The 27,878-nt window shown below is 45.4% G+C and overlaps 1 protein-coding gene across 7 annotated transcripts; it reads right to left on the reverse strand.

The window, feature by feature from the left end:
• Positions 1-290: 290 nt before the first annotated feature.
• xrn1 (5'-3' exoribonuclease 1) lies at positions 291-27,878 on the reverse strand. 7 transcript variants are annotated; one of them, XM_064992544.1, is made up of 41 exons: positions 27,646-27,878; positions 26,388-26,620; positions 26,193-26,290; positions 25,819-25,928; positions 21,235-21,345; positions 20,628-20,713; positions 18,892-18,979; positions 18,513-18,681; positions 17,960-18,027; positions 17,676-17,813; positions 17,438-17,592; positions 15,480-15,569; positions 13,607-13,763; positions 13,393-13,512; positions 13,124-13,293; positions 12,915-13,032; positions 11,953-12,045; positions 11,727-11,830; positions 11,362-11,493; positions 10,975-11,137; positions 10,517-10,630; positions 10,251-10,349; positions 10,029-10,144; positions 9,669-9,815; positions 9,505-9,594; positions 9,172-9,301; positions 8,001-8,057; positions 7,724-7,856; positions 6,495-6,564; positions 5,722-5,923; positions 5,203-5,295; positions 4,996-5,085; positions 4,746-4,853; positions 3,721-3,801; positions 3,537-3,635; positions 3,277-3,391; positions 2,874-3,040; positions 2,610-2,732; positions 2,374-2,479; positions 2,072-2,232; positions 291-1,763 (listed from the first exon to the last, which is right to left on the reverse strand). In XM_064992544.1, the coding sequence occupies exons 1-41, from the start codon at positions 27,718-27,720 to the stop codon at positions 1,452-1,454; spliced, it is 5,091 nt and encodes a 1,696-aa protein (XP_064848616.1). In that variant the 5' UTR covers positions 27,721-27,878; the 3' UTR covers positions 291-1,451. The 7 variants fall into 7 exon arrangements, with proteins under 7 accessions (XP_064848616.1, XP_064848620.1, XP_064848619.1 ...); XM_064992548.1 differs by having other exon boundaries at positions 2,874-2,998; positions 3,537-3,638; XM_064992547.1 differs by having other exon boundaries at positions 2,874-3,001; positions 3,537-3,638.

Consider the following 27,878-nt stretch of genomic DNA (forward strand, 5'->3'; position numbering starts at 1 on the left):
CTCTGCATGAGGAAGACATCCATAGCCATGCACTGCCCACTGGTGGCCAACATACATGACCAATCTATCCTTAATTATGTACTGGTGCGACGTCACATGTAAATCAATTCCTGCAAGACATGAGTGGTTTGTAAAAACGGTCCTACATGTATACATACAGGATATTTAATGTAGCCGCTTTACAATGTTCACACAGACATACAGGCCAATTGTACACTTGAGTTATGCATGCCTTTACCACTCAAACCCATGACAAAATAAACTGACAAAAACATTTATCGACGCCATGGTAACAAAAGATGTCTTTATTCAATGGATATGTACAGCATGTCCCAGCATGAAAAGAACAAGTTCCATAACCTACTTTAAGATGGGGGGGGGGTTCTTATACAAGCGCTCAAATTAATTATGAGAGAAAATAATTTGACGTACAACAGGTGTGCTTCGGTACAGATGTTTAAAACCCACGGACAGCCAGAACTCAGTAGATCGGCTCACTGTTTAAAGTGGTGAGGGGGGGGTACAAATACAAAAACAAAGAGACCCAAAAATATGCTGGTAAAACTCAAGCAGCTGTACATGTGTGTTACAAGGTAATGATTCAGCCTTGGTACTCTCTGCAACAACAACAACAAATTATAGTTTACAAATAAATCTTCAAAAGGCTGCCTAGAGGCAGAAAATCCATACATTGAAATGTGGAGGCAAAAATATTTTAAAAACAAACTAACAGCAGCATATCAGTTTGAAATCAAATTAAAATTGTCTGCTTTGGGACATTACCAGGACCTGTTAGCTGATTGATCCAAGTCTTAATGGAGGGAAGAAATGTGGCGTTTTTGTGTTACAATGTAGAGAAGAAATGTCAATAATTTTGTCATAGCGATGTTTGTGTTGTCTTTATGCGTGTCCGAATACATTTGTGATCCTAAATTTAGCTTGACACGAGTGAGAATGACAAATTGCTATTTGTTGCGTAAGCGATTAGAAACCATAAAATAGACCTTAAAATACATAGTGACAAAAATCTAATGACCTTAATAAAAGACCCTAACATTTGGCTTAAGATGGAGAATATAAACAGAGGGAAAATAATTAAAAGAGATTAACCCCTTGATTACAAGCTCCAATCATAAACGGACCAACTAGAAGGACACCATGTACCACAGGGTGTGGAGAGACTGGGGACAACAGTGATCCATCTTACAAACATGATACAAACACAAGAAAACAGACGTCATTGCGACTTATCAGTCCTTATTGCCTTGGGTGGGGGGCCCTCCTCCTCCCTCCCTCCCTCCCTCTCGTTACTGTGACTGCATCTCAAATGGAACCCTAATGACTCCCTATTACTCTTCTAACGCACTACTTTTTTTTAGGGTTCCATTTGAGACCAGGACGATGATAATACCATCTTAAAAACCAACACCGAAGCAGAGAGGGGAAGCAGATCATTCTTGGACTTTGGCCACTTCAAAGTTGACCGCCAATTTCCTGTGTTTCCTCTTGGAGGCAGAGCTGGGGGTGTGGCCATGGCCTGGGGTGGGGTTCTGGCGTGGCGTCTGTGGCGTGGAGGGGGTCCCAGCCATCTCAGGGGGGTCCTGGGTGGTCTTTAGGGGTGTGATGGGTGCTGAGGGGGCTGGGGATAGGGAGGGTTGGGAGTCAGACTGGGCTTTGTTACTTGGGCCTTGGTTCCTCGCCGTGTGAGCCGCATTGTAGAACTCTTGTGGCTTCTTGCCTGATGACACGCGCTTCTTAGTCACCTGACAGAGGTTAGAATTTAGAGGTTAGGATTGTGTGGGAACACACACACACACACACAGTTAATAATCGAAAACTGTGTTGAGTTTAACCATATTTCATGTGAGCTGTAGAAACAGGTTCTGGTGTGAACCGTAGAAACAGGTTCTGGTGTGAGCCGTAGAAACAGGTTCTGGTGTGAGCCGTAGAAACAGGTTCTGGTGTGAGCCGTAGAAACAGGTTCTGGTGTGAACCGTAGAAACAGGTTCTGGTGTGAACCGTAGAAACAGGTTCTGGTGTGAACCGTAGAAACAGGTTCTGGTGCTCCTACCTGCAGGGGGACAAACTGGTTGTGTGAGCCGATGGGGACAGAGGGTGCCTGGGGCCGGGCGCCAGGGAAGGTGCCCCCGTAGAAGGGCTGTCCCTGGTGGGGAGGGAGGGGCATGCCCCAGTGGAGAGGACCATACCCCTGAGGAGGGATTAACAGACCACCTGGAGGGAGAGGGAGAAAGGGTTAGGTTCACATCCAGTATTCATAAGTATCCTAAAACATATAACTGCACCCAGAGAGGTCGTACTGTTACAGTCTACTTTAGTTTCAATATAGACGCCACACATGACGGCAGGTCTCACCTGATTGGCCGAATACGTTAGGCATGGGTCCCATGGACGGTCCTCTTATCTGGCTGACCCCGGAGAACAGAGGCGGAGGCATGGGAAACCCAGAACCCACCGAATTCTACAGGAGGCAGAGGATAAAACACAGAAGTATAGGAGACATCAGTAAAATACATACAATAAAATAAGAAACAGACAGTTTGGCATGCACACACACACAGATCGTGCAGAAGTACAGTAGGGACACACACCACACTTACAAGGCGCTGCAGGGCGAAGAGAGCTGCCTTCTCCTTGGCTTCGTTCTCAGAGTGACTCTGAGGACCGTGGACAAGCAGACCACTGGAGAGCTTCACCTGACACACCATCAAACCCTGAGAGAGACAGGAAGACAGATAATGGAGGTGGACTTAGACAGAAAACAACTGGGAAACAGAGAGATACTGTAGGGACGTTGCTAAAGGATGTGCCCACAATCTGTGTGTTCCTGCTTCATGGATGTGTGTGTGCCTCACCTGTCTGCTGCGTACGAAGGTGAAATCGGGGGGGGCCATGCCCAGACCTACACAGATCCTAGCCAGCTCTGAGGCTACACTGTGACCCATGGAGGAGGGCTGGTGGGCCTGCAGGGGAGGGACTGCTGCTGCGGACACAGGTGACATTAAGTCTCCCATCCTCGCCGCTGAGACAGGCAGAGGGCGGAGGTGGAGAGGATGAGGGTAGAAGGAGAGAGAGGGGGTGAAACGAGAGGAGGGAGTGCGATATGGGGAGAGGTAGGAGGAGGGAGAAACGACAGTTGAAAGGAAAGATGGGTAAGGACGAGAAAGGGAATGATGAAAAAGCGGTTTAATATTTGTATTATCTCCACAACTACATGTTTACATCTAAACATGTAGTTAACCCTGTATTTCCACTCACCCAGTTTCTTGGTAGCTCTTCTCCTGTTCTGCTGCTGTGTGTTGGAGGAGGAGAGACTAGTGGAGTCCTGGGCAGAGCCAATGTTCAGCATCTCCTTCAGGGCCAGAGTCCCCTTCTACACACACGAGAACAACCAATCACAATTAGTCTACAACAAACCACAAGGAATGAGCGGATAAATGTAATTGAAGAGTTTGATATGGGCCCTGAGTGCACTATAACATAACACCAACCAGTTACTGTACTAGTCTAGTACCCACCATAGCGAATGACTGTGGAGACAGCGGCTCCTCCGAGTGACTCGTTGGCTCGTTGCCCTTGGTGATCTTCAGGTTGGCGATCAACTCCTCAAACTCTGTCTGCTGGAGACAGGTGGGTAAGACTGTGTGTGTGTGTGTGTGTGTGTGTGTGTGTGTGTGTGTGTGTGTGTGTGTGTGTGTGTACCTTCTTTGTGGCGTTCTGAGCAGGAAACAGAGTGTTGACATCTTCATTTCTCTTCAGCAGTCTGATACTTCCTGCTGGACCCTATAAAACAACATGAAGTTTTACACACACATGTTGTATTGCTCTCTTTCCCAGACACACATCTCTTACACACACACACATCATTTCCCTTCACAGAACTCACACACTGACATCTTTCAACAATAAAAAATAAGAAAAATCTCAACTCCCTCCATCTCCCGACAACATCAAAATGTTATTTCATCTTCACTCATCTGGATTTGTTTGACTAAACTAACAACTTAGTCTACACACAGCCCCGTAATAAACCCTACGCACAGCCCCGTAATAAACCCTACGCACAGCCCCGTAATAAACCCTACGCACAGCCCCGTAATAAACCCCACGCACAGCCCCGTAATAAACCCTACGCACAGCCCCGTAATAAACCCCACGCACAGCCCCGTAATAAACCCCACGCACAGCCCCGTAATAAACCCTACGCACAGCCCCGTAATAAACCCCACGCACAGCCCCGTAATAAACCCCACGCACAGCCCCGTAATAAACCCTACGCACAGCCCTGTAATAAACCCCACGCACAGCCTCGTAATAAACCCCGCGCACAGCCCTGTAATAAACCCCACGCACAGCCTCGTAATAAACCCCGCGCACAGCCCTGTAATAAACCCCACACACAGCCCTGTAATAAACCCCACACACAGCCCTGTAATAAACCCCACACACAGCCCCGTAATAAACCCTACACACAGCAATCAGCTTTCACAAAGTGCATTTTATTGACTAGTTTCATTTAATTTGTAGTCCTGACTCCACTGGCTAAGCTGCCTGCTGAGGATGAGAACCCTGGTCACTGTCTGCTATTGGTCTACAGCTGGAGGTGATGATGGGAGCTAAAGTAAGGACCAAAGAGACGTGGTTCAATGTTTAGGAATGTGTAGGGTTCAAAGGTTATGGATGTAGGTGCATAAGGGTTCAAAGGTTAGAATGAAATGGTGATTTACAGGTTTGGGGGGTTGTTGTTGTTGACTCTGGGGTTGGTTCATGCCCTGTTGCCCCTGGAACTGCCCTTCCTGTCCGGGAGACCCTGGACCCCAGGCAGAATTACACGCCTGGGGACAGACACACACACAGAGATGTACAATAGCTTTAGTCACACACAAACACAGACAACAAACACTACTACACTCACAATGTGAGTATGGTAACACTTCACATTGACACTGGTACAGACACACTTATGAATGGACTCACATTGTTTTGTTGCCAGTGGGCTGGTGGTTTCTGGGGCATTCCAGAACTCTGCAGAGACTGCCACACATTACTGAACTCCTCATCTTTACCCTGCACTCACAGGGAGATTGATGTTACACACTCTACTACATAGAAATGTGTCATTGTAGAGAAACTCAAACACAGAGAGAGCGAGCCAGAGAGGAGAGAGAACAAACACAGGCGTACCTTCGGATGGTGTTTCTGGCTGAGGGCATTGTGGTGCACATTTTTGTTCCCCTGAGTGTCTGCCCTGAGAATGTTTTGTCTGCCGTTCTGCTGCTGAGAGAAACAGAGACAGACACAGAGGGAGACACAGAGGGCGGGAGAGACGGAGAGACAGACGGAGAGAGGGAGGGACAGACAGAGACAGGGGGAGAGAGACATAGGGAGGGAGAGAGAGAGAAGGGGAGGGAGGGACAGACAGAGACAGGGGGAGAGAGAGACATAGGGAGGTAGGGAGGGAGGGAGGGAGGGAGAGAGAGAGAAAGGGAGGGAGAGACAGGGTGGTAGGGAGGGAGAGATGGGCAGAGACGGAGGGAGGGAGAGACATAGGGAGGTAGGGAGGGAGGGAGGGAGAGAGAGATGGGCAGAAACGGAGGGAGGGAGGGACATGGGGAGGTCTAATGAGTGGGAGATTTGACCCATTCTGATTTGTGTGTGTGTGTGACATGAGTACAGGTGTAATTTGCTCTCCTCCAGTCCTACCTGTGTGGGTATGAAGGGTGAGCGTGGTGAGTGGTTGAGCCCAGACAGCTGTTCTTCGTTGTGTGCGTTGTGGTGGGAGGAGGCGGCAGGTTGGGGCTTGACGATGGCGGTCAGTTTGTGTGAACCCTGCTCAAAGCGGCATCCATGGCTCAGGTTGATTAAGGCACACGGAGGCAGCCTGTAGCCACGGCCCGACGCACACCTTGGCAGAATACAGTCACCCAGAGCAACAGTCAGATCAGACAACAGACCACAGTCAGGTAGAATACAGTCACCCAGAGCAACAGTCAGATCAGACAACAGACCACAGTCAGATAGAATACAGTCACCCAGAGCAACAGTCAGATCAGACAACAGACCAGTCACATCAGACAACAGAATACAGTCACACAGAACAACAGTCACATCAGACCACAGTCACATCAGACCACAGTCACATCAGACCACAGTCACATCAGACCACAGTCACATCAGACCACAGTCACATCAGACCACAGTCACATCAGACCACAGTCAGGGAGAATACAGTCACCCAAAACAGTCAAGTGAGACAACAGACCACGGTCAGGTAGAATACAGTCACATCAGACAACAGACCACAGTCACATCAGACAACAGACCACGGTCAGGCAGAATACAGTCACCCAAAACAGTAGACCACGGTCACAAAACACAGGTACTTGGCATAGAAAACACATAACCTAAAAGAAAATGTTTTGAGTCAAGGCCTGAAACACTTAACATAGAAACAATGAAACACAGACAGACTGTACCTGATAGTAAGTCCCCCAGCAAACTCTTCATCAAACACAACCTCATACAAGATCTCAGCCTCCCGATCAGCTGCCACGGGAGAGAGGTTAACATCGGTTTAGAGACAGTTCAAAGACCAGAGGGGGGCGCGTGTGTTTGTGTTTATGAGAGAGAGACGTAGCAGACAGTGGGCGTGTTGTATATGATAGAGACGTAACAGACAGTGGGTGTGTTGTATATGAGAGGGAGACGTAACAGACAGTGGGCGTGTTGTATATGAGAGAGACGTAACAGACAGTGGGTGTGTTGTATATGAGAGGGAGACGTAACAGACAGTGGGTGTGTTGTATATGAGAGAGAGACGTAACAGACAGTGGGTGTGTTGTATATGAGAGAGACGTAACAGACAGTGGGCGTGTTGTATATGAGAGAGAGACGTAACAGACAGTGGGCGTGTTGTATATGAGAGAGACGTAACAGACAGTGGGCGTGTTGTATATGAGAGAGACGTAACAGACAGTGGGCGTGTTGTATATGAGAGAGACGTAACAGACAGTGGGTGTGTTGTATATGAGAGAGAGACGTAACAGACAGTGGGTGTGTTGTATATGAGAGAGACGTAACAGACAGTGGGCGTGTTGTATATGAGAGAGAGACGTAACAGACAGTGGGTGTGTTGTATATGAGAGGGAGACGTAACAGACAGTGGGCGTGTTGTATATGAGAGAGACGTAACAGACAGTGGGCGTGTTGTATATGAGAGGGAGACGTAACAGACAGTGGGTGTGTTGTATATGAGAGGGAGACGTAACAGACAGTGGGTGTGTTGTATATGAGAGGGAGACGTAACAGACAGTGGGTGTGTTGTATATGAGAGAGAGACGTAGCAGACAGTGGGTGTGTTGTATATGAGAGAGACGTAACAGACAGTGGGTGTGTTGTATATGAGAGGGAGACGTAACAGACAGTGGGTGTGTTGTATATGAGAGGGAGACGTAACAGACAGTGGGCGTGTTGTATATGAGAGAGACGTAACAGACAGTGGGTGTGTTGTATATGAGAGGGAGACGTAACAGACAGTGGGTGTGTTGTATATGAGAGGGAGACGTAACAGACAGTGGGTGTGTTGTATATGAGAGGGAGACGTAACAGACAGTGGGTGTGTTGTATATGAGAGAGAGACGTAGCAGACAGTGGGTGTGTTGTATATGAGAGAGAGACTAAACAGACAGTGGGTGTGACCACTCACCTCCCTTGATGCCGATGATGGTTCCTCTGAGGCCGAGGGGGACAGAGAAGCTCTCTCTGACGTTGACCACCCGGTCAAACAGGTGGTACTCTGCATCCGGGTCAGGGACCACACCGTGCTGCTGCTCTAAGGGCTGGAGAGAGAGACACACACTACAGGATTCAGAGAAGTTGTGTGTGTTGGATCAATATGGAGGTTTTAATGTCCTTGTCACCCACTATATGACACAGACAAAGTATTAGATTTTCCTCTCCACACACAGGTAGACATTCCTCACCCTGAAGAGTAAATGTGGCTTCACGGTCACACGCACTTTCTTGCTGCTCTTCTTGACCTGAGAAACAGAGGGAGGTAAGAGGGACTACAGGAACACTAACAAAAGAAAGTCAATGAATCATTGACAGTGAAGGAAGGGCTTGTTGAGTAGTGTGTCCATCCATCTGCCTTATTCAGACAGATAAACAAGAGTAGAGGTGATGGATACATAGAAAAACAGAGGAGTAGACAGATTTTTATTTTCTTATTTCACCTTTATTTAACCAGGTAGGCCAGTTGAAAACAAGTTCTCATTTACAACTGCAACCTGGCCGAGATAAAGCAGTGCGACACAAACACCAACACAGAGTTACACATAAACAAACGTACAGTCAATAACAATAATGCAAAGGAGGGTTGCAAATGCTGTAAGATGGGGGATGTAAGACAATAAATAAGCCATAGTGGCGAAATAATTACAATTTAGCAATTAACACTGGAGTGATAGATGTGCATGTAGAGATACTGGGGTGCAAAACAGCAAAATACATAACAGTATGGGGATGAGGTAGATCGGATGGGCTATTTACAGACGGGCTGTGTACAGGTGCAGTGATCGGTAAGCTGCTCTGACAGCTGATGCTTAAAGTTAGTGAGGGAGATATAAGTCTCCAGCTTCAGTGATTTTTGCAGTTCGTTCCAGTCATTGGCAGCAGAGAACTGGAAGAAAATGCGGTCAAAGGAGGAATTTGCTTTGGGGATGAACAGTGCAATATACCTGCTGGATCGCGTGCTACGGATGGGTGTTGCTATGGTGACCAGTGAGCTGAGATAAGGCGGGGCTTTACCTAGTAAAGACTTATAGATGACCTGGAGCCAGTGGGTTTGGTGACGAATATATGAAGCAAGGGCCAGCCAACGAGAGCATTCAGGTCGCAGTGGTGGGTAGTATATGGGGCTTTGGTGACAAAACGGATGGCACTGTGATAGACTGCATCCAATTTGCTGAGTAGAGTGTTGGAGGTTATTTTGTAAATGACATCGCCAAAGTCAAGGATCGGTAGGACACTCAGTTTTACGAGGGTATGTATGTTTGGTAGCATGAGTGAAGGCAGCTTGATAAATGATTGACAGAGAATATTGATGACAGAGCCGAGGGAAGACCGATGAAATGATTGACAGCCCCTAGTTACCTTAGCCACCTCCTCCTCGATCTGCTCCACAATGGCCGTGTCCAGGATCTGCAGGTCACATGACGCCCGGGCGATGTCGGCGACTGGGTGTGTCTTCAACCAGGAAGTGATCTCCTTCACCCTCTCCGCCCTGCCGGAAAACCATCACCACCACTACCCTCATTATTACTATAACTGTTACAATCTACTTCATCGTTACACACCAACTTAATCCTGTGTTTTCTATGAGTGTTTAAGAACATCTGAATGTAAGTGTTAAGTGTGTTGCAAGTTTACCTGTTATGACGATATGACAGTGGAAATGAGGAATGTTAAATGCATGAACATGTATACCCGTTTTGGTCCACTCCGGGCCAGATGTCGTCCTCGTAGAAGACATCGTCGTGACTGTTCCTGGACACCAGGTCAAACACCTCAGAGAACCTACAGGAGACACACAAGGCAGGTTACACACAGACACACTAATAATAACACACACAATGCTGTTTCACACACACCTATCCAAGTACTCAGCCATCAGATCCTCCACAGCGACAGAATAGAGCCACTCCTTCTCGGTTCTCTTGGTGTAACCTGGCACCTCCTCATTCTTCTTATTGAACTTCAGGTTCAGACCCACATTAGCCTTCTGCTCCCCATGGGGACTGTGGAGAGAGTGAGAACAGGAGAAACAGAGGGAGAACAGGAGAAACAGAGGGAGAACAGGAGAAACAGAGGGAGAACAGGAGAAACAGAGGGAGAACAGAGAAACAGAGGGAGAGAAACACGGTTTATTAGACACAAACAAACCAACCTATATGATCAACAGTAGGGAATCAAATAGAGAATAGGCTGTCATTTGAAATTTGTTCTCTCACTTTTTCTTGGATCCTCTGCCGACAAAGATGCTGCCAGAGAATCTGGAGACAAGGTATCCGGTGATGCCGAGACGTGAGGCCAGAACGTAGCCTGGACTGTACTTCACACAGTATTTCTACAGACAGACAGAGAGGAGGGTGAGCTTGGAAAGGGTGAATGTTTAGTAATGAGGTGAGGCAGGGGAGGAGTGTGAGAGAGGTGTTGTTTTGAGAATGACTTACATGCTGGTTCTGTATTAAGGATTCCATCGGTGGTTCACAGGGCACCGTGAACACCACCCGCACCCGTCCCTCTTTGATGACATCACTGGACTCCTGCACCTGTGTGACCAAAGCGAAAAGCATGAAAGGCTTCTCGCAGATCCTCATTTCATGACTCCACACATTTCGCTTCGTCAGGACTGTTGTTTTTAAGAGGAGGAAAGGGTAATGGAAAACAACAACAACTGGCATAAAAGTAGAGACAGGAAACAGAAAGTTGTACCGACCTCTCCCATGGCACCGTAGTAGGGGTTCCCCACCATGAAAACTGTGGTCGTCGGGGGAAACAGCTCCTCCAGGGTCTGGAAGCGAGTCGACGACGAGTCAAAGGCTTTGATGTCCTGAGGGAGAGAGAGTTGTGTGTGTGTGTGACACCGACCATCCTTATCGGAGGCATTTTCCTGATATTGTTCATTACGATAAGCAGCCTATACCAGAGAAAAGTTAAGGGTGATTTTTATGGGACAATTGACGGCTACAACAATCAAACTAGTAGTAGTATTATTTAAAGGATAATTCCAACATTAATGTTTAAAGTTACCGTTTTATTTATTCTTATCGCACCAATTCTGGCAATTTATCACAGTATGGATTTGTCGTCTATAACGTCCAGCTCTAGCATGTGTGTGTGTGTGTGTGTGTGTGTGTAGTAGGTCTTCCTGTGTGTGTACGCGCCTGTGCTTACCTTGACGATGGTCTGGTAGGGGAAGGGCAGTATCTGCTTGGACCACTGTTTCTCCAGGTGCACCTGTCCGCTCTGCCCAGGTACATACTTCCTGCCTGTCAGCAGCTGGGTATACAAAACCACCGCCGTCTCATTCACCGTAATGCCCTTACGCTTACCGAAACTGAGAGGGGAGACAGGTGGGAGGAGAGAGAAAGAGGTATTATGGTAGGGAGAGCGGTCAGGCAAAACACAGAGGAAGAGGTCTTCTTGGTGAAATAAAAGGTCAAGACAAAGAAAATGTAATAAGACTCATGGGATGGAACTTCTACCAGAGAGTGCAGAAATCAAACATGCACAAGACCTCACTGAAAAACTGTTCCACTTTGATGGCAAATAGATGCTTACTGCTCAGTGATGCCCTGTACATCCTTAACCCAGTCCTTCTGTTCCTTGTCACTGAGGTAGGTGACCTTAGTGGGGGGAGGAGAGTCCCTGTCGTACAGCTTCTGCATCCCTGCCGGCTCCTCCAGGAAGAACCTGAGGGGGACGGGTGAGTGATGGATGGAAAGAGAGAAAATGGAGGGGAAAGGAGGGTTGGAAGTAGGAGACAGATATTGATGAATATTGACAACTCTGTGTACTTCAAAGTTATAGTCTACTGAGAAGTGAAGAAAGGGCAGAGCCAGAGGTGTTTGGTTTTGAGGGACAGTTCAGGTTTAGTACTGTAGTTCAGCCCTCATTAGACATGACCAGAACTGTGTGGCTCTTACTTGCTCTCCCCGTCAGACACTGCTACCACCCTGGCCTCCTCTAGGTGGGGCCAGTTGACAAACACAGACCGACCCAGGACCAGGGAGGCCACATTGTCACACACCTGAAATGGGGGGGGGAGAAAGGGAGGGGGTGAAAAACAATATCTACTACTTCTGCTCCAGACACATACTGTATATCTAACCGTCTTTGACTCTTCATTGAAACCAGACTGTCTTCACTCACGGGTTCCTCCTTGCTAGGTGTGATCTCCAGCATCATGTTCTCTCCTCGGCTGCTCTGCTGGAACACCACCACCCCGTGCTTCTTCTTATAGAACTATAGAGACAGAAGACACATGAAACATCTACAGATGAGACATAAAGTATTCCGACTCTAAGATTGGGGGAAAAAAAACGATAATCTTTGTCAATATTGGGGTGTAAATGGCAGCCGTGATAAAACAGTTAGCGAACTAACTTTGGTCAACTGAGTTCAACCCAGGATAAATGTTGACACTACACTTTTCACTCCACGCATTTAGTAATGAAAGGATGCATTTGAAACTTCAAAAAGCAGTAAAACTTTCGTATGACTTAATACAATTATTTTTGTAATAGGACGGGGGAAGGGCTTGTGCATTGATAGGCACACCAAAGATGACAAACGATACACGTAAGAAAGACAGCACCTCTAACAGCCCATTTCCCAACATAGCCCGCTGAAGAAACAGGATAACTTTGTTTCATTTTAATGGAGCAGTGAATGGCCCAGGGACAGATGGTCTCAACGAGGAGCTCGCTGTTCGACCACTCCGACATGAACGCAGTTACAGGCCCGGCTTCGAGTAAGCGGCAGGTGCACAATCAATATCAATCTTCATAACATGGATGAAGCCTGAGCTGGAATGTGAAGCTGAGGCCAGGTTCAGGTACAACAGCTGACGTGAGACAAAACTAAACACTTCCAGAGTGTTGTGTTGCAGAACAGCTGACTGAACAACGGCCATTCAGATCAATAAGAGCAAACGTTTCCACGGAAACGGCATCTCTGTACAGTGACATGATCAAACAAAGTAGTCTCTTGTTGTAGCAAGGTATTGTAGAGAACAAGTTTCATGAAACACCACACACTTTGCAATTTGTCACAGAAATATCATCAAACGAGTCTAGCTATTACTGTAGCGAATTGTAATCTGTCTGTGGTACCTTGTGTCTGATGTGCTTTAAGGTGGGGAAGCCACAGAAGTAGAGCTGGCTGCTGTTGATGCTGCGCCCCACATGGCTCAACGACACGTGCCACGCGTCCATGGGAACCGGTGTCACTCTGGAAACCACCAAACACATCACTGTATGTTAGCCTCATGGAAGGTGCGTGTGTATAACTGTGAGTGAGTGTGTGTGTGGGCGTGTCTCACCTGACATGGCAGTGCATGATGTTGGGGAACAGGTCAGGCAGGGTGGAGGTGGAGGGGTAGTCTAGCTCAGCGTGGTAGCTGTACATAGCACACTGTGTGTGGCGGTTACGGGCCTTCTCAGCCTTGGTCATGTGATCGTTATAAGGCTCCATCGCAGCAAGCAAACATCTCTGGAAAGGAAACGCGCAAATAAGCAAAATAAGACAAAGCCATGTATGAAGTATGTAATTTACTTATATTTATGTGTGTGTGTGTGTGTGTCTACGTACCTCATCAATGAAGGGGATGAGCACCACAGCCTCCCACTCCTGTTGTTTCCCATTAAGGTCTGTCTTGAAGTCCAGAGGGTAATACTCAATGATGCTAGAATTCTCTGATGTCATCAGGTGCTGCACAAAGAACAAAATACAGGTATCAGAACTGTGTGTGTGTCATAGGTCTCCACAATGCTGCTATGTGCGCGCGTGTCTGTCGGTCTGTTACCCTATAGCTCTGGGGCAGCAGGTCTTTGCTGGCAGAAGGCAGGACTCCCAGCAGCTGCTGGAAGGGCATAAAAGGCTTGCCCATATCAAAGGTCAACTTCAGATGGGCTATGTTCCGCACATCTGACAGGAAGGGGGCATAGTGGTGTGGGTAATACCTAATAACAGAGGGAGGTATTAGTACACACGCAGAGACAGAGATCAACAGGAGAGAGAGAGAGATGGGGGATACAGGAAGAAAGAGAGAGAGAGATGGGGGATACAGGAAGAGGGGGAGAGAGAGATGGGGGATACAGGAAGAGAGAGAGATGGGGGATACAGGAAGAGAGAGAGAGAGAGAGATGGAGGATACAGGAAGAGAGAGAGAGAGAGAGAGAGAGAGAGAGAGAGAGAGAGATGGGGGATACAGGAAGAGAGAGAGAGAGCGAGAGATACGGGAGATACAGGAAGAGAGAGATATACAGGAGAGAGAGATACAGGAGAGAGAGAGATATATACAGGAGAGAGAGATATACAGGAGAGACAAGGAAGACAAGGAGAGAGACAGAGAGAGACAGAGAGAGACAGAGAGAGACAGAGAGAGGGGATAAAGGAGAGAGGGGATACAGGAGAAAGGGGGGATAAAGGTGAGAGAGAGAGAGGGGATACAGGAGAGAGAAAGAGGGGATACAGGAGAGAGAGATATACAGGAGAGAGATATACAGGAGAGAGAGATATACAGGAGAGAGAGAGATATATACAGGAGAGAGAGATATACAGGAGAGACAAGGAAGACAAGGAGAGAGACAGAGAGAGACAGAGAGAGACAGAGAGAGACAGAGAGAGACAGAGAGAGACAGAGAGAGACAGAGAGAGACAGAGAGAGGGGATAAAGGAGAGAGGGGATACAGGAGAAAGGGGGGATAAAGGTGAGAGAGAGAGGGGAAACAGGAGAGAGATGGGGGATACAGGAGAGAGAAAGAGGGGATACAGGAAGGAGAGAGAGAGAGGATACAGGAAGGAGAGAGAGAGAGGGGCGATACAGGAAGGAGAGAGAGAGATGGGATACAGGAGAGAGGGGGGATACAGGCGAGAGAGAGGGGATACAGGAAGAGAGAGAGAGAGAGATGGGGGATACAGGAAGAGAGAGATGGGGGATACAGGAAGAGAGAGAGAGAGAGAGAGATGGAGGATACAGGAAGAGAGAGAGAGAGAGAGAGATGGGGGATACAGGAAGAGAGAGAGAGAGCGAGAGATACGGGAGATACAGGAAGAGAGAGATATACAGGAGAGAGAGATATACAGGAGAGAGAGATATACAGGAGAGAGAGATATACAGGAGAGAGAGAGATATATACATACAGGAGAGAGAGAGATATATACAGGAGAGAGAGATATACAGGAGAGACAAGGAAGACAAGGAGAGAGAGAGACAGAGAGAGACAGAGAGAGACAGAGAGAGACAGAGAGAGGGGATAAAGGAGAGAGGGGATACAGGAGAAAGGGGGGATAAAGGTGAGAGAGAGAGAGGGGAAACAGGAGAGAGATGGGGGATACAGGAGAGAGAAAGAGGGGATACAGGAAGGAGAGAGGGAGAGAGGGGATACAGGAAGCAGAGAGGGAGAGAGAGAGAGAGAGGGGATACAGGAAGGAGAGAGAGAGGACACAGGAAGGAGAGAGAGAGAGAGGGGATACAGGAAGGAGGGGATACAGGAGAGAGGGGGGATACAGGTGAGAGATGGGGACACAGGTGAGAGAGAGAGAGGGGACACCGGAAGGAGAGAGAGAGGGGACACAGGAAGGAGAGAGAGAGGGGATACAGGAGAGAGAGGGGATACAGGAAGGAGAGAGAGAGAGGGTACAGGAGAGAGAAGAGACAGGGGAGAGGAACCTACCAGCTCCAGGATTGGACTCCATGGTAGTAGTAATGTAGGATCCACTGGATTCCCTCCACATAGCACAACGCCTGGTTGGCTAGAAACTCACTGAAAACAATAATACAAAAAAAAATAATAATAATCAAAGATTGTCAGGGCGAGGGCGGTCATGAAATTGTGTCAGCCGGTGATTGTCATGCAAATAACCTGCCGGTCTCACGGTAACTGACCGGTAATTAACAAATCTCTGGCTTCCACTGGCGTACAAGCCACTGATGCGGACCTTTGGAACATCTACATTTTAAAAAGTGTAATACATTCATTTAATATAGCCTACACCACCACACTAAATCCATGTAATACAGCCTACACCACCACACTAAATCCATGTAATATAGCCTACACCACCACACTAAATCCATGTAATATAGCCTACACCACCACACTAAATCCATGTAATATAGCCTACACCACCACACTAAATCCATGTAATATAGCCTACACCACCACACTAAATCCATGTAATATAGCCTGCACCACCACACTAAATCCATGTAATATAGCCTGCACCACCACACTAAATCCATGTAATATAGCCTGCACCACCACACTAAATCCATGTAATATAGCCTGCACCACCACACTAAATCCATGTAATATAGCCTACACCACCACACTAAATCCATGTAATATAGCCTACACCACCACACTAAATCCATGTAATATAGCCTACACCACCACACTAAATCCATGTAATATAGCCTACACCATATCCATGATGTATTTTAGGTACGTCTAAAGAATAAAAAACATCAGCGGGCGCACACCCAGAAAACTGTGTTTGTGTGAAGGTGCTGACTAACAGCAAATAAACTACAACAAATGAAGAGTGACTCACTCCATATATAAAGTCCCAGTAAGTTATTGGGTATTTCCCAGAGTTTGGGCATCACTGTGCCTTCTTCTGGGTGATGTCATGAATACTTGAACCAGCTTATGTAGACAAACAGTGCAATTAGTGCAACCAATGACAATAATGATGGGTGTGTCATAATGATTAAATTAATTAGGATGAATTAGTGAAACTTTAAAAAAATAATAGTTTATGGCACATTAAATATATTAGGCTATTGTTATATAGAAACAATTGAATATTATATATAATATTAGCATCAACATATATTATTGTTCAATTCAATTTCACATATTTAAATTGTTTTGTATTTCATTTTTCATATTTGTTGAATGTAATCTTTTGGTTCAACCTTAATGCATAATAAACATCATCAGCAGGTGAACATATTAGGTGTACGCTGAAGAAAGAACATATCAATTTAGTATATATTCTTTATACAGCTTATTAGCAATGAACTTCATATAGGAAATATATATAGTAGTCCTAGCCTTTAGAAAGCCGAATAGGATCCTATTTTTCTCACGTAATAGCATATCTTATAGAAATGTTAAGGAACAGGAACACTTATTTCATTTCATGCATCAACCAACTATGAGGAGCTGGCTCTCACTGCCCAACAGGTGATCCTATGCCAAGCCTCTTATTATGTTTTTGATTAGATTTTCAATTGCATTCATATCAGAGTGATTAAAGGCTGCACAGAGTACCGGTCGTTAGCGGCTGGCCGTCAGAAAGTTTGGTAGGCTACTGATAATCTTTGCTAATTACCACCAGCAGCATCAGGGAGCAGTCTTGGAGAAGCCTAGTTAACGTGACTCAGTCAAGTGGAATCTGACTGCAGTCATGACTGGTGTCTGCCGGTGTGGCGGTAATATAGTCACCGTAACAGCCCTAGTCACAGCTCTACAATGCCATCGTCTTTGCTTATCAACTAGAAAAAAAACATTCAAGTTCAGCCCAGCTTGGGGGCCAGAAACCTTTGTAAGAGCATTTCAAAACCGTTAGAGGTTGCAGGAAAATATTTTGAGAATGTTGGAAGAAGGTTTGGTATACAACTCACTCTGAGACCACCTCCACTCCCATCTTGGTCATGTAGTAGGTGCGCTTGTACTGTCGGAACTCTGCTTCAAACATGTCTTCTTCCTCCCCATCCTCCTCAAAACCTCTGCTGGGGCCTCTGTCCTCATCCAGCGCAGCCAGACACAGAGAGTCTTTCTGCGCACGCACACACGCACACGTCAGCAAGATCTTCATACATGCATTTGTAGAATCTGTGTGTGTGTGTAGTCATGTCTCACCAGGTCTTTCTTCCTGGAATCCTTGCAGTGAGCCTCCTCTGCTGCCAGCCCTGCTGCCTCGTTCAAGTACTTGTTCCCCACCTTACTCTCAAACCACTTCAGATCCACAAACACCTCATTGAAGTGCTCCCTGTCAAACTAAGGGAGAGGAAGAGAGGGAAGACAAAGAGAGAAAGGGTAGCGAGAGAATGCGAAACAAATGTGAGAAAGAGTGTGAGACTGACAATCAGAAATGCTTGGTAATGAAAAAAATGACACTGATAGTGGATGCTGGTCTCTCTTACCTCTGACAGTTTCTCCAGGTACTTCTCAAAGTTACCCAGGTTCAGGTGACCATTCTCATTCAGGTATCCTGATGATGAGAAGAGACAACGAAGTTGATTGCTTATTACTCACTACACTATCAGTAAAATGTTATACACAGTGTAACTCAGTATCGGGTGTGTATTTTACCTGTCTGTGTGTGTGTGTGTGTATATATTTGTGCGAGGGCTGTCCTCGACAAAAATCTTGATTGACTAAAAAGTCTTCTTTCAACCAATCGAGTCTCCTACATTTTTAAAAGGTCTATTTTTCCATACATAGACACACCGTGTGTGTCGTAATAACATCAACTATATGCACTGAACTTGCCTGACACTTTAAGCCACACATGTAAAACTCATTCCACGGAGGGCCGAGTGTCTTAGGGTTTTCAGCTTGTGTGCCATAAATATATATTTGCGACTGCTCAAATAAAAAATAATCTTGGTCAACCAACAGCCGTTTGTCCAAACAATAAACCAGTCGACTAAATGAGGTCAGCCCTAATTTATGAGCTTGTCCATGTGTTCTCACCTCCTAGTGTTGGCAGCACACTGATGTAGGTGCGGTAGAGAAGAGGCAGGGCGTCGTGGTTTATGTGAAGATGAGGAAGATGAGGGATGAAGTCATTCCCAACAAGAAAGCCCATCAGGATCCAGTCATCTATGATTCGCTCCAGGTCGTACTCAAATGAGATCTTACTCTGTCAAACAACCAATCGAAAGAGATCTTATTGAGAAACAACCAACAGGATGAGATCTTACTGTAAGGAACAACCAATCATATGATCTTATTGTTATTCAAACCATTCATAGAGAACTGAGTGCGAATTGATTACTTCTATGGGAGTTTATTTTGCATCTACCATATTGGTCACACTCCAGCAAGATTTTAACGTACGAATGTGTCTTACCTTAACTTCAGAGAACTCGTAGTCTATGTACTCCCTAAATAGTGACAGGTGCAGTAGGTGGAAGGTTGTCTCCTCTGGAGCAGTTATTCTACAGGAGGACAATACATACTGACTCAGGATGGCATTGAGAATAATACTGAACAGAAATAGAAAACGCAACAAGTGTTGCTCCCAGGTTTGGTGAGCTGAAATAAAAGATCCCAGAAATACTTCCATACGCACAAAAAAATGCACGGAAATGAGTTCACATCCCTGTTAGTGAGCATTTCTCCTTTGCCAAGATAATCCATCCACCTGACAGGTCTGGCATATCAAGAAGCTGATTAAACAGCATGATCATTACACATGTTCACCTTGTGATGGGGACAATAAAAGACCACTCTAAAATTTGCAGTTTGGTCACAACACAATGCCACAGATGCCTCAAGTTGAGGGAGTGTGCAATTGGCATGCTGACAGCAGGAATATCTGCCAGAACTGTTGCCAGATAGCTTATGGTAGAGAAATTGCCTTCAATGTTGTTTTAAAGAATTTGGCAGTACATCCAACCGGCCTCACAACCGCAGACCACGTGTAACCACGCCAGCCCAGGACCTCCACATCCTGCTTCTTCACCTGTGGGATCGTCTGAGACCAGTCACTCTGACAGTCACTCTGAGTATTTCTGTCTGTAATGAAGCCACTTTGTGGGGAGAAACTAATTCTATTTGGCTGGGCCTGGCTCCCAAGCGGGTGCACCCCATCCATTCATCCATTCATGTGAAATACATATTTCAAAGCCACTTAGCATACACATGTTTAGCAAATGTTATTGCAGGTGTAGCGAAATGTTCCTTGCGCCAACAGTGCATTAATGTCTAACAATACACACATCTAAAAAGTAAAAAGAATGAAATATAGAATGAAAGAAATAAAATAAAAAAAGTTGCTTAGTAGCCTTGTTATGAATTATAACTCAAAATTGGTGCATGTTGCATTTATATTTTTGTTCAGTATATTTCACTATTAAAATAATATCAAGCCATTTCAGTTTTCTGGATAGTCAATTCTATTAAAAAAACATGTAAATACATAATATTATCATTTAAAAATGTCTTTATACTCTCTTGAACAATCAGAATGATGCAAATTCTGAGGGCAGAGGTAAGCTACCACACCAGCAGACATGCTGCTATTCTCTGGTAGTTCTCTGGTAGTTTTAGGCTAACAGCAACAGTGAAAGAGAAGTGTGATAGAACTAAATATCTTTCTGGTGAATGTTTTGCATTGATCCGTGTCAGGTCTTGAGGAACCCCGTTATGTGCATGCCTGTAACTGCCATTTCTCAAAAAAATGAACAAACAAGTAATCGAATACTAACGTCCGTTCATATTTCCGAATAAATGCCCATCGTTATACCTCTGTCTTACACACACTGTCTCTTGCACATGCCCACACACACACACACACACACTGTCTCTTGCACATGCCCACACACACACACACAGAAACACACACACAGCACTGTCTTTTGCACATGCCCACACACACACACTGTCTCTTGCACACACAGAAACACACACACACAGAAACACACACAGCACTGTCTCTTGCACATGCCCACACACACAGAAACACACACACACACACACACACACACACAGAAAGACACACACACAGAAACACACACACACAGAAACACACACAGAAACACACACACACACAGCACTGTCTCTTGCACATGCCCACACACACACCTTTTCTGGTTTTTCTTCCCTCCAAAGCGGACCTCTTCTCTGAGTAGGGAGAAGTGTGGCTCATGGCTCGTCAGACCTAACATCATCTGTAGGAGAGGAGTGAGAGATATCATAGTTAACACAACAGACCTTACATCATCTGTAGGAGAGGAGTGAGAGATATCATAGTTAACACAACAGACCTTACATCACCTGTAGGAGAGGAGTGAGAGATATCATAGTTAACACAACAGACCTTACATCACCTGTAGGAGAGGAGTGAGAGATATCATAGTTAACACAACAGACCTTACATCACCTGTAGGAGAGGAGTGAGAGATATCATAGTTAACACAACAGACCTTACATCACCTGTAGGAGAGGAGTGAGAGATATCATAGTTAACACAACAGACCTTACATCACCTGTAGGAGAGGAGTGAGAGATATCATAGTTAACACAACAGACCTTACATCACGCCATACCAGAGTTTGTGTAAATAGTAAGAGAACTGTAAAAAACGGACACTAAAATTACCAGAGACATACATATCACACACCCTCCCTGATACACATCTGTGCCATCTCTCTTACACACACACACACACACACACACGCGCGCCACCCACCAGGTCAGCGTCCAGGCCATAGAGACAGTGGCGTGTGTTTGGGTCGTGGTCTGGCTTGGTGTTTTCCCAGCGGATAAACTCCATGATCTTATGTTCTCCTTCTCCTGGAGTCTGACAGGGAAACAGGCTTACAGTATTACCATCTGACAGGGAAACAGACTTACAGTATTACCATCTGACAGGGAAACAGGCTTACAGTATTACCATCTGACAGGGAAACAGGCTTACAGTATTACCATCTGACAGGGAAACAGGCGTACAGTATTACCATCTGACAGGGAAACAGGCTTACAGTATTACCATCTGACAGGGAAACAGACTTACAGTATTACCATCTGACAGGGAAACAGGCTTACAGTATTACCATCTGACAGGGAAACAGGCGTACAGTATTACCATCTGACAGGGAAACAGGCGTACAGTATTACCATCTGACAGGGAAACAGGTTTACAGTATTACCATCTGACAGGGAAACAGGCTTACAGTATTACCATCTGACAGGGAAACAGACTTACAGTATTACCATCTGACAGGGAAACAGGCTTACAGTATTACCATCTGACAGGGAAACAGGCTTACAGTATTACCATCTGACAGGGAAACAGACTTACAGTATTACCATCTGACAGGGAAACAGACTTACAGTATTACCATCTGACAGGGAAACAGGCTTACAGTAATACCATCTGACAGGGAAACAGACTTACAGTATTACCATCTGACAGGGAAACAGGCTTACAGTATTACCATCTGACAGGGAAACAGGCTTACAGTATTACCATCTGACAGGGAAACAGGCTTACAGTATTACCATCTGACAGGGAAACAGGCTTACAGTATTACCATCTGACAGGGAAACAGGCGTACAGTATTACCATCTGACAGGGAAACAGGCTTACAGTATTACCATCTGACAGGGAAACAGTTAAGGCCGGTGAGGTGACCGTATTACCGTCTGAGAGAAACAGTGTTACAGTTAGGGCCGGTGAGGTGACTGTATTAACGTCTGAGAGAAACAGCGTTACAGTTAGGGCCGGTGAGGTGACCGTAATACCGTTAGAGAGAAACAGCGTTACAGTTAGGGCCGGTGAGGTGACCGTAATACCGTTAGAGAGAGAAACAGTGTTACAGTTAGGGCCGGTGAGGTGAACGTAATACCGTCTGAGAGAAACAGCGTTACAGTTAGGGCCGGTGAGGTGACCGTAATACCGTTAGAGAGAAACTGTGTTACAGTTAGGGCCGGTGAGGTGAACGTAATACCGTCTGAGAGAAACAGCGTTACAGTTAGGGCCGGTGAGGTGACCGTAATACCGTTAGAGAGAAACAGTGTTACAGTTAGGGCCGGTGAGGTGACTGTATTACTGTCTGAGAGAAACAGCGTTACAGTTAGGGCCGGTGAGGTGACCGTAATACCGTTAGAGAGAAACAGTGTTACAGTTAGGGCCGGTGAGGTGACTGTATTACTGTCTGAGAGAAACAGCGTTACAGTTAGGGCCGGTGAGGTGACCGTAATACCGTTAGAGAGAAACAGTGTTACAGTTAGGGCCGGTGAGGTGACTGTATTACTGTCTGAGAGAAACAGCGTTACAGTTAGGGCCGGTGAGGTGACTGTATTACCGTCTGAGAGAAACAGTGTTACAGTTAGGGCCGGTGAGGTGACTGTATTACTGTCTGAGAGAAACAGCGTTACAGTTAGGGCCGGTGAGGTGACCGTAATACCGTTAGAGAGAGAAACAGTGCTACAGTTAGGGCCGGTGAGGTGACTGTATTACCGTCTGAGAGAAACAGCGTTACAGTTAGGGCCGGTGAGGTGACTGTATTACCGTCTGAGAGAAACAGCGTTACAGTTAGGGCCGGTGAGGTGACCGTAATACCGTTAGAGAGAGAAACAGTGCTACAGTTAGGGCCGGTGAGGTGACTGTATTACCGTTAGAGAGAGAAACAGTGTTACAGTTAGGGCCGGTGAGGTGACCGTATTACCGCGACACTGGTAGTCATGAGTCATGACCACAGTCAAATTCAATGTGACTGTTGAGTCATGGTAATCTCCTCCTATGCACTCTGGACAAATTACCAACTCACTAACGATCATCAGGTCAGCCTGGTCGTCAGGGCTCCCGTGTCCCTCTAACAGCAATGTAAATGCAATCGAATAATCACATCAAACATCATCAAAACAGTATCGTGCTTTTAAGGTCTTCGTCATTCACAATTAAAGTTGCCAAATAACTCTAAGGCTAGCATATACAGTGCATTCAGCAAGTATTCAGACCCCTTGACTTTTTCCACATTGTTACATTACTGCCTTATTCTAAAATGGATTAAATAGTCCCCCCCATCCACCTACACACAATACTCCATAATGACAATGCAAAAACAGGTTTAGAAATGTTTGCTAATTTATTAAAAATAAAACACTGAAATATCATATTTACATAAGTATTCAGACCCTTCACTCAGCACTTTGTTGAAGCACCTTTGGCAGCAATTACAGCCTTGAGTCTTCTTGGGTATGACGCTACAAGCTTGGCACACCTGTATTTGGGGAGTTTCTCCCACTCTTCTCTACAGATCATCTCAAGCTCTGTCAGGTTGGATAGGGAGCGTCGCTGCACAGCTATTTTCAGGTCTCTCCAGAGATGTTTGATCGGGTTCATGTCCGGACTCTGGCTGGGCCACTCAAGGACATTCAGAGGCTTGTCTCAAAGCCACTCCTGCATGGTCTTGGCTGTGTGCTTAGGGTCGTTGTCCTGCTGGAAGGTGAACCTTAGCCCCAGTCTGAGGTCCTGAGAGCGCTGGAGCAGGTTTTCATCAAGGATCTCTCTGTACTTTGCTCTGTTCATCTTTCCCTCGACCCTGACTCGTCTCCCAGTTCCTGCCGCTGAAAAACAACCCCACAGCATGATGCTGCGACCACCGTGCTTTACCATAGGGATGGTGCCAGGTTTCCTCCAGACGTGACGTAATGTGCCTTTTACAGAGGAGTGGCTTCCGTCTGGCCACTCTACCATAAAGGCCTGCTTTGTGGAGTGCTGCAGAGATGATGGTCCTTCAGGAAGGTTCTCCCATCTCCAATGAACTCTGGAGCGCAGTCAGTGACCATCGGGTTCTTGGTAACCTCCATGACCAAGGCCCTTCTCCCCCGATTGCTCAGTTTGGCCAGCTCTAGGAAGTGTCTTGGTGGTTCTAAAAATTATTCTATTTAAGAATGATGGAGGCCACTGCGTTCTTTGGGACTGACCTGGCCACTGTGTTCTCTGAGGTGCTGACCTGTTGCACCCTTGACAACTACTATGATTATTATTATTTGAACATGCTGGTCATCTATGAACATTTGAACATCTTGGCCATGTTCTGTTATAATCTCCACCCAGCACAGCAAGAAGAGGACTGGCCACCCCTCATTTCCTGGTTCCGCTCTAGGTTTCTTCCTAGGGAGTTTTTCCTAGCCACCGTGCTTCTACACCTGCATTGCTTGCTGTTTGGGGTTTTAGGCTGGGTTTCTGTACAGCACTTTGAGATATCAGCTAAAGTAAGAAGGGCTATATAAATAAATATGATTTTGATTTGAATTCATTCAACCTCATGGCTTGATTTTTGCTCTGACATGCACTGTCAACTGTGGGTCCTTATATAGAGAGGTGTGCCTTTCCAAATCATGTCCAATCAATTAAATTTACCACAGGTAGACACCATGTTGTAGAGGCACCTCAAGGGTGATCAATGGAAACAGGATGCACCTGAGCTCAATGTCGAGTCTCATAGCAAAGGGCCTGAATACTTATGTAAATAAGGTATTTCTTTTTAAAAATCTGCTAACATTTCTAAAAAACTGTTTTCACTTTGCCATTATGGGGCATGTGTGTAGATTGATGAGGGAAAACATTTCATTCGTTTTGGAATATGGCTGTAACATAACAAAAAGTGGAAAAGGGTCTGAATACTTCCAGAATGCACTGTAGGACCTGTTTCAAATTATCACTTTTATGCTCAAATTATACACTTCATATGCGATTACATGGAAAAATATGCTTTCTATTTTATTTAATATCTAATTTATAATCTTCTTACTATAAAATCATAATGGCATGGGACTTATAAGCATATATTGTTTGCGAGATGAACAAGCCTACATCCTATGGCATGGCACATAGTCAGATAACATACAGCAGGCCAACTAATATTATATTCTTTTGAAATACATTTTCTTCATGTTAGTGTTTTTTTACACCTGCCTAAAATAATGGATTTACTGTGATGATGTACATTCAATTGATTTATTAGAGACTTTTTTAAATGTTGATGTTTTCAAAGACATGCATCAGCAGCTTGTATGTGTGGAGGCCTAGAGATGCTATATGTGTTTGTTAATTCACGGTAAATTACAGTGAAACCGGCAGTCTTTTGCATGACAATAACCAGCTGACAAAATGTAATGTCCGCCACAGCCCTAGTTACAGTCAGTCACCAAGGAAAACAGAAGTCACACGCACACTATGAAACATTTGTGGGGAAATCTGGGAAATGTGCAACAGAAACACACACTGACAGACAGACATGCACACAGAGCCCCCAGCCCTCACCTCGTGTCCAGAAAGGTAGACGTTAACTCCTTTCCAGGCATTGTCTGTGGACAGTTTACTGTTGACAAAGTACTTGAGCTGCTCCTGTAACCTGGCCATGAAGTCCGTCCCTACAGGAGAGATATGATGGGTCGTATTCATTAGGCACCAAACGGAAGAAAACAGACCAAAACTGGGAGGGACTACCGGAACTTAATAATAAGAAAAGCTTAATTTCCTTCTCTGTTGGAGAACATTTTGCTATGGTGTGCCCTAATGAATACAAACACCTTCATTCATGACACCAACATCCTAAAACCTAGGATTTGGCTGAGGGTATGAGCTGACAGATAGATAGGTGGAGAAGTGGATGGATTGTGTAGTAGGCTACATACCAGGTGTGATGCAGTTAGAGTCAAAGCGGGCCTCAGAGGGTAGGACCTCTCCTTTCTCTAGGGCCTTCTTTATCTTGTCCTCTGCTTCTTTGGCCGACCTTAACAAGAAACATGTTAATGAAGATGTGTGATCTATCACTATGACACTCTGACACAGATAAATTCAAATTAATTTATTATAATCATGATCATTACCTGAATCGCCTGCCTCTCTGCTGGTTCATCTTGGCCCGAGGAGCCACCCCATCCACGGCCATGAAGAACACCTTCCTGGGCTTGATGATCCTGAACAGCACCTCCAGATAGTGGAAGATGTCTGCAAAGATCTTCTCCTCCGAGATACGGAAGTGGACGTCCTCGTCATTGGGGTGGGAGCACTGGTGGATGATGCCATTCATATCCAGGTAGAGGTTGTCAAACTCCGGAATCTGGAGAAGAGGGGGGAAAGGGGGATGTTGGAGTAGTATGTCTATTAACCTATAGCAAGTGGATAATAGCATCAATCCTTGAATAATGGTGGAAGTGTATTTATGAGTTGAGGATAAAAACTATCTAGTGGGATTAACTGGAAACAGTAGTAGGAAGAAGTGCATTATTATTTAGGAAACATTAACATGCAGAGTTAACACGCTTGTAGCTAAACCACAGCATGACTCAGGGCAGAGGGTCAGAGTCATACTGTGGCCTGAGGTCAACATTCCACTCCCGAATGCATATTGCATACCTACCAATCAGTAATGTAAATTACTTAGATACATACTTTAAAGTGCTACTTAGGTACTATTTTTGGGTATGTGTACTTTACTATTTATATTTTTGACAACTTTTACTCCACAACATTCCTAAAGACAATGCATTTTTTACTCCCATACATTTTCCAGACACGCAAAAGTCCTCGTTACATTAATTGAACGCTCAGGCAGGACATCAATATGGTCCAATTCACGCACCTATTAATATAATGCGTACTTTTTCCACCACTGATGGCGATACATTTGGGCTAACCGGGCAGTGATCTCGACAGTGTTGTATCAGGTCGACGACTGCAATGTGTTATTCAGAAAATGTTTCTATTTAGCTACTTGACAAACTTAAAGTGTAGCTAGCTAACATAGGTCTTATTCACACACGGTAGACTTATTGTTATGATCATCTAAACGGAGCTGGTAGTAGTAACATAAACTGGCCGGCTAAATAAGTACCTAGAGGGAAATGGAGTCAAACACGAAATTGGTTGGTAAATATTGGTTGGCTAACTAGCTATAGCTATGTTTATATTTACAATAAAATGTTAGATTTTGTATTACCATAATAATCATATCAGTAGCGAGTGCAGCAGAGTGGAAACAGCAATACGTGGATATGAACCCGTTATAGGCCTGCTATATTTCGCTTGCTAGCTAGCTGCAACAGTAACGTTATTAATAAGCAAAGTAGAATATCGATATCATACCTGATGTTCCTTGACAACTTCACTCAGGCAAGGGTATCGCTCTGAAATCCATCGATAGAATTTCGGCACTCCCATCTTGACCACAAACTCTTCCCTTTGAGATAAATGTATACAATTTCAACGGTATAAGAGATGTGTAAAGTTACATGAGAAGTTGTGTTTGCTACAGGGTCCGGGATTTTGTTTCTGTAGCAGCTACGCTAACTAGCTGGCTGTAACTGTCCAGCCAGTAA

The sequence above is a fragment of the Oncorhynchus masou genome, chromosome 17, assembly GCF_036934945.1.
Source record: "Oncorhynchus masou masou isolate Uvic2021 chromosome 17, UVic_Omas_1.1, whole genome shotgun sequence".
NCBI classification, from domain to species: domain Eukaryota; kingdom Metazoa; phylum Chordata; class Actinopteri; order Salmoniformes; family Salmonidae; genus Oncorhynchus; species Oncorhynchus masou.

What these genes read in the sequence shown, in the direction of transcription:
- xrn1 (XM_064992542.1), bottom strand. Translation starts at nt 27,720, where the DNA reads ATGGGAGTGCCGAAATTCTATCGATGGATTTCAGAGCGATACCCTTGC. An exon ending in CATCATCGGCATCAAGGGAG is followed by an intron (nt 6,565 to 7,723) that starts GTGAGTGGTCAC and finishes CTCCCGTGGCAG; the next exon opens with CTGATCGGGAGGCTGAGATC. An exon ending in CTCAGAACGCCACAAAGAAG is followed by an intron (nt 3,639 to 3,720) that starts GTACACACACAC and finishes ACCTGTCTCCAG; the next exon opens with CAGACAGAGTTTGAGGAGTT.